Consider the following 6,608-nt stretch of genomic DNA (forward strand, 5'->3'; position numbering starts at 1 on the left):
TGGGATCTGAAAATACGCCATAAAGCTAAACCCTTTATGGACAGGAAACCTAAGATAATCTCACAAACTGGCCTTGCCCATTTTTAATATATACTTCTCTACATCTTAGAGGGTGCTGCTTCTTTAAGATTTGTTTTTTTACTAACACACACACACCATAATTCTAAAACAGTAAAGTAAATAGTAAATCTTTTTCCTAATAAATAAATGAAGACAAAGCAAATATCTGTAATCTTTATTTTCTTCATATTTTATCATTATTCAATAGTTTGATCAAGTAAATTCAATTGTACATTTTTACATGCTGAGGTTTCAAAAACTGTCATGAAAATAGAATTAATGTCAGTTATATTTCATGCTATTTTAAAATCATAAAGAAAAATAAACTTTTCAAGTTCAACAAAGTTGTAATTTTGGTCAATTAGAATTTATAATGTAGCCTTATATTGTAAAAATATTTTGAGTAGCCAAATATATTTCTTTTCAAGAATTAATCATTTGTCTTTAAAAAAAGTTTGTATTATAAAATTTCTTTTAACTGAATTTGAAGTTTATATCGATTTTACATAACAAAATCTATAAGGTGTTAAAGAAATGAATTGAAGAAACAAGTTACATTTGAATCTTAACATTGTGATATAAGGAAATGTTTACAGGAAATCTTATTACAAATTATAATATTCAATTAATTAAATCATAACTCCTTACCCATCATTATTTTCAAATTGCTACAGTATGTGAGGGTTAAACAACAAATACTAATAATCAATTTTGACTTTTTATCAATGAAATTAAAGTGGAATGTTTGAGTTGCTAAAAGTAAATTTAAAACAATTCAAAGGAAAAATTTCAATCATAATTATCTATGAAAATGTTTCAAACTTCAGCTTAATTCAGCAAAAGTGTCTATTTCCTTTTATCCACAAAATTACAACTTAAATTAACAAATTTCCTCACATACTAAATTAAATAAAGAATTTGAACTTTTATAAGTACATTACTTAAAAAATATTTTAAAAGTTCAACTTCTATAAAAGGCACAAGATTCCTTAAATACAGTTGTTAGCTATATAAAAAAAAAAAAAATCTATCAAGCGATATAAAGTATTCAACTACTACTAAATATAATATTGGTTTCAAATTTTGGCACAAGGCCAACAATGTCTGGGCAGATGGGTAAGTTGATTATATCAACCCCAGTGCTCAACTGGTACTTATTTTATCAACCCCGAAAGGATGAAAGGCAAAGTCAACCTTGGCGGAATTTGAACTCAGAACGTAAAAACAGACGAGATATCACTAAGCATTTTGCCCAGTGTGCTAATGGTTCTGCCAGCTCGCCACCTACTATTAAATATGATATTAAAGTCAAAAGTAAACTGGTCATGTTAGCAATAAATTGACATATTAAAAAATTAAATGTAGTCATAACAAAATTGAAAAGAAATGAAAAAAAAGATCAATTAGAATACATGATGTGTAGTTTTAGATTCTTGTGTATGGCCTTCCAATTGATGAAGATATCTTTAGATTTTGGTCCTCTTAAACTGAAGTTCCTACATCACTATTAGCAATCCCTGATGTCTGTAAGAGTGAAAAAAAAAAGTTCTGAGATTTAATAAATTGTTTACAAAATGTAAGGAATTATAGGAATGTAGTTGGCATTATTGCTTTCCTAATCTGAAATAGAGCATGTTATTATCCTAGCAATTCTACTCAAAATACAATTTGCATAAAGAAAAGTCCAAATTATTTTTACCATTTTCCATAAGCAGCTGTTTTGACATTAACTAATCTATATTACAACACGTGATGGATTTTTTATTCCGACTATGATAACCAACATTCTTAGACAAGACTTATCAAATTTCAATATTTTGCTTCTCAAAACTTGCTGAATATTCTCACTTTCATTAGTTTGTCATTTGACTATGGCCATTCTGGGGCACTACCTTCAAGGGTCTTTATTGCTCATATCTATAATAGTACTTATAAGTCTGGTACCAATAAGAACCAGATTTATGCTAGTTTGGAACTTATTTTATCAAATCACTAACTTATGTTTTGACACAACACTAATTTTACATTGGTAAGCAGACATTCATGAAGGGTGTTTGGGCTAAATTTGACAGTTTGCATAAAAAGAAAATTATATACCATCCAAAAATAAGAGTATTTTTAAAAAATCAAAAAATATCTGGGGTGAAAACAGTTTACTCAAAGTTGTTGCTTTCAACTTCCCCCATGGCCTTAAGATGGCTTTGTAACCAGGCACATGTGTTCTCACTGTGTCCCTTGGAAGATCTTTGAACACCTTTTTGATCTTGGCACCACCTTGGCCTTTATGTTGCAAGCAGAGTGGCTGGTGTCTTCCTTAGCCATACCCCACATATAGTAATCCATGTGATTGCAATCAGGAGAATTAAGAGGCCAGAAATTGAGGTTGGTGAAGTCATTGAAATTTTCTGGCAACCACTTCTGACTCTTTCTGGAGATATAGCAAGGAGCTGAATCCTCCTACCACACATATGGCATTCCAGCAGCAACCCTCTCCAGTCAGAGATTGACCACAGTTTCCAGTAGCTTCACACAGCTATCTGAATTGAGCTAAAGGCTCTGTTCAAAGTTGTGATGAACTGACATGTGAATGCAGTTAAAATGCCTGCTGTGTCCCTTCCAGCTGGCTATGGTTTCATAGTTTCTATTGCAGCTGTCCATACCATGTCTTACAACTAGTGTTTACAGTTTTCACAGAGCAATGAGCAAGCAGTCATGATGTTGGCATTTTGATACTTGGTGTGAATCATCAAATTCTTTTCCAATATTTGGGTGACTTCCAGTTTTCTATGTCAGCTAACTTTTTCTCAATTATAACTTTAATTTTTAGCTCTCCAACACTGTTGACTGTTCACCAATACATCATGCTGTTCCTGAAAAAAGGAGACATAAAAAATTGTCAAATTTAGCCTGAACACCCTGTACATATATGACAGTTTCTGTGCCATTTCCAAATCAGTTTTGAGTAAGATTAACTGAAAATTACAATAAGATTTGCAGTTAATATTTAGTCCAACTCACTCTTTATTATTGGTTAATAATTCTGAGATGTTATAACTTCATTAAATTTCAGTTTGTGATGTTATATAACTATTAAACTTCAGCAAATACTGGATTGCTTTCTTCTATGAATGCCATTTTATGTAGTCTACTTATCAACATATCTCCATAGCAGCACTTTTGATATATATATATATACATCGCATATCAACAAAGCTAGTCTGTGTTAGTTTTAGGAAAACTGGTAATATTGAGCAAAGGCTATTGTGAAGCCATATATAGAAGTGATGAGCACTGCTCGTGAAAGTATGAAAATAAAAAATTTAAAAAGTAGAAATATAAGATCTTGGGATACAGGATTTCATGAAAGAGATGAAAAAAGAATGAGGCAATTGGTGAGAAGTTGTACAACTGACTCATCCTACTGGTAAAATGAATGATAAAATGACATTTCTGTAGTCATTCAAATTAGCAAAGAGATTAGAACTCAATTTTATGTGAATTTCTCTAGTCCAATGTACTTTGCTTTTTTAAAATTATAAAAACATTTACCATCAGAAACAATTCAATAAAACTTCCTCCATATGATCAATTCCTGTAAATGATTTTATAAGAGATCAAAAAACTGAATAACACCAAACAATGCCACAAGCTAACGCTTTTATTTAGATGTGTTCTACAACAATTAAAGTCATATGTTATAAATTCATCATATGATTAAATTTGTGTATTACACAACCCTGAAACCAGGGTTTGCTTCAATTACTCCCTTCTTATAATTTGATGAATTCTAAGTTTTACATATTTTCTAATAGTCTTTAACATGAGTTGCATATTCTTGACATTGTAAAATCAATGTGAAGGAAACTTATAAATCCAAGTCAGGAACAACAATGTCCTATATACTACAACCTCAACACTTCTTGGAATTAGAAAGTACTTTAGATACACCAAAGTACTACTACAGTACATCTTAAAATCTGTACAAACCTATAATCAACAAGTAGCAATATCTCTGCAAGTATAATACAAGTCCTATATACTATATTTACAGGTAATATTGATGGTCCCAGTTCACAAGAGTAAATAAAAGGATTTAAATTTTATGTTGTATGAGAGCTTAAAAAATTAATTATAAAACAGTTCTTAGTAGTGTAGTGAAATATAAAAAGGTAGATATAAAACACGGAGATGGTTAAATGTTAAATATTAAAGAAACTGGACCACTGAAATTTATCTGGCAGCTACAACATTACAAATCAAAAGACTATGCGTTTTATAGTCATCTACATGTAAAACAATGTTAAAAAAAAAATATTTTTATATATTCATATTCCATTATCACAAATTATTTCAAACAAGCAATATATTAAAATTTCTTTATGCATTAAAATAAGCCCTTGCATCAAAGAGGAACTTATCAAATGCTTCACTCACATTAAATGTGTGTGTGTCTGCATATAAAATGTATATATATATATATATAAAACAATAAACACTACCCCAACCTTAGTACAGAATACACTTAGAACCAAAATAACCACTTTAACCTCAATAGACCTAAGCCTCTCCCACTAGGAAGCAATTCACCCCCACAGAATAACCCATGTGACTGTAGGAACAGGAATAATTGTGCCTTCAGTAACATCTGTAGAATTAAGGATGTTATTTATCAATGCACAGTCAAAACATAGTCTAGCAAATTGAGTTATAGTGGAGCAACCCAAAATGAAATAAAATGAAGACTAGCCACACACCAACACTCTTTTAGAAACAGAAACTTAATTTGACAGGTTTAAGTAGGTACATTTGGGAGCTCAAAGACAGTAACACTAGCTTCACATTAAATTGGGAGATCCTCACTACTGCACCTTTGTATTATGAAAAAAATGGGAAATGTTACCTTTGCATTAATGAAATTTTTTATATTCTAACAGCACGTAATCCATAAGTGAACTTGAGAGTTGAGTAAAGTGTAGTTTGCCTGCACAAAGGGAGGTCTACTTTTGATAAATATAAATAACACTAGAAATACTTATACTATTCCTTAATAGTACTTATAGACCCACAGCATAAAATTAGTAGCCCCTGATAGTTTAAAGAAGTTATACCTCTTGCTCCTTTATAGTTCATCTTGTTAGGAATAACCGAGGCTCTTGTAAGTAGTCAAACAACCAATCCCTCCTCTTACCCTTTTCCTAAGTTTTAAATGTTATCCCCACCCATATCAATTACCTATTTCTTATAAATATAAATAACACTAGAAATACATATACTACCTCATAATAGTACTTATAACCCCGCAGCATACAAAATACAAATAGTAGCCCTTGATAATTTAATGCAGGTTATACATCTTACTTCTTTTACAGTTTGTCTTGTTAGGAATAACCTAGGCTCTTGTAGGTAGTCAAATAACCAACCCTTCCTCTTACTCTTTTCCTAAGTTTTAAATGTCACCCCACCCCCATATATCTTACCTATTTCTTATAGCAACTAAACTTTCCCCTATTTTATCATCACCTAATCCCTTGTGTTATGCCTCTTATTTTTATCATAACTGATCCAAGAACACAAAGGCTGTAGGTTTTCTACCATATAGTCTTTTACCCTTAAGAACCACAATAACCACTTCAAATCCTAAATCTTATTTAAACTTCAATTTTAGCTTTTCCTATCTTGTTTGCTTTCTATACCCTCCAGCAGTCAGTGAGCCATTAGGTGGCTTCTGTACCTCTGCTTGAAGTCTATCGAACTACCAATATATACTTTGCTCTGGCCATTTTGTGTTTCAATGCTACATTTATAAATAACATTATCCTGGCAACAATTTCCGCTAATCGAACATCTTAGAGGGTCGCTACAATTACACTTTTTGTACCCTTTATGTGGTCTACTGCTAGCATTATTCAGCATGCTGATTGCTTTCGTCCTTCCAATGCTGGGATCCACAGTATTATTTGTACTTTCATTCATGCTAACTTCAGGTTTTGCTTGCCCCAATAAATCTTCGCAAGCTGAGTTTCGTGTCCAATGAAGGAGACGACATTGGCATGGGTGCCAGTCTTCGAATTTAACTTGATTTCGATTTCACTTGCCTCAAAAGGTCTTCGCAAGTGAAGTTTAGTGTCCAATGAAGGAAGGTACGCATAAGTGGAGTGGCTGAGGCTTTAGATTTAGGTCTCAATTGGCTTGCCGGGTCTTCTCACGCTCAGCATATTTCCAATTGGCAGAGTTTCTACAGCTGGATGCCCCTCCCAACGCCAACCACTCAGAGAGTGCAGTGGATGCCTTTACATGCCACCGGAACGAAGGCCGGTCAGTACTGACAACGGACACGCTCAAAATGGTGCATCTTATGTGCCACCCGCACAAGAGCCAGTCCGGGGGCACTGGCAACGATCTCTTTCGAAAGTCCTTACACATGTCGCGGGCACAAGTGCCAGTAAGGCGATGCTGGGCACAGGTGCCATCACGATTTCGCTTGCTCCAATAAGTTTACGCAAGCTGAGTTTCATGTCCAATGAAGGAGACGACGTTGGCATGGGTGC

At 33.0% G+C, this 6,608-nt stretch overlaps 1 protein-coding gene across 1 annotated transcript in view; it reads right to left on the minus strand.

The window, feature by feature from the left end:
• Window positions 1–220: 220 nt before the first annotated feature.
• LOC106883551 (ribosome-binding protein 1) overlaps window positions 221–6,608 on the minus strand; it is a 43,318-nt gene continuing 36,930 nt past the window's right edge. Inside the window, exon 21 of the mRNA XM_052973482.1 lies at window positions 221–1,584. Coding sequence (XP_052829442.1) covers window positions 1,543–1,584 — 42 coding nt within the window. The 3' untranslated portion in view covers window positions 221–1,542. The remainder of the gene's footprint in view (window positions 1,585–6,608) is intronic.

The sequence above is a fragment of the Octopus bimaculoides genome, chromosome 16 (assembly GCF_001194135.2).
Source record: "Octopus bimaculoides isolate UCB-OBI-ISO-001 chromosome 16, ASM119413v2, whole genome shotgun sequence".
In the NCBI taxonomy this organism is placed as follows: domain Eukaryota; kingdom Metazoa; phylum Mollusca; class Cephalopoda; order Octopoda; family Octopodidae; genus Octopus; species Octopus bimaculoides.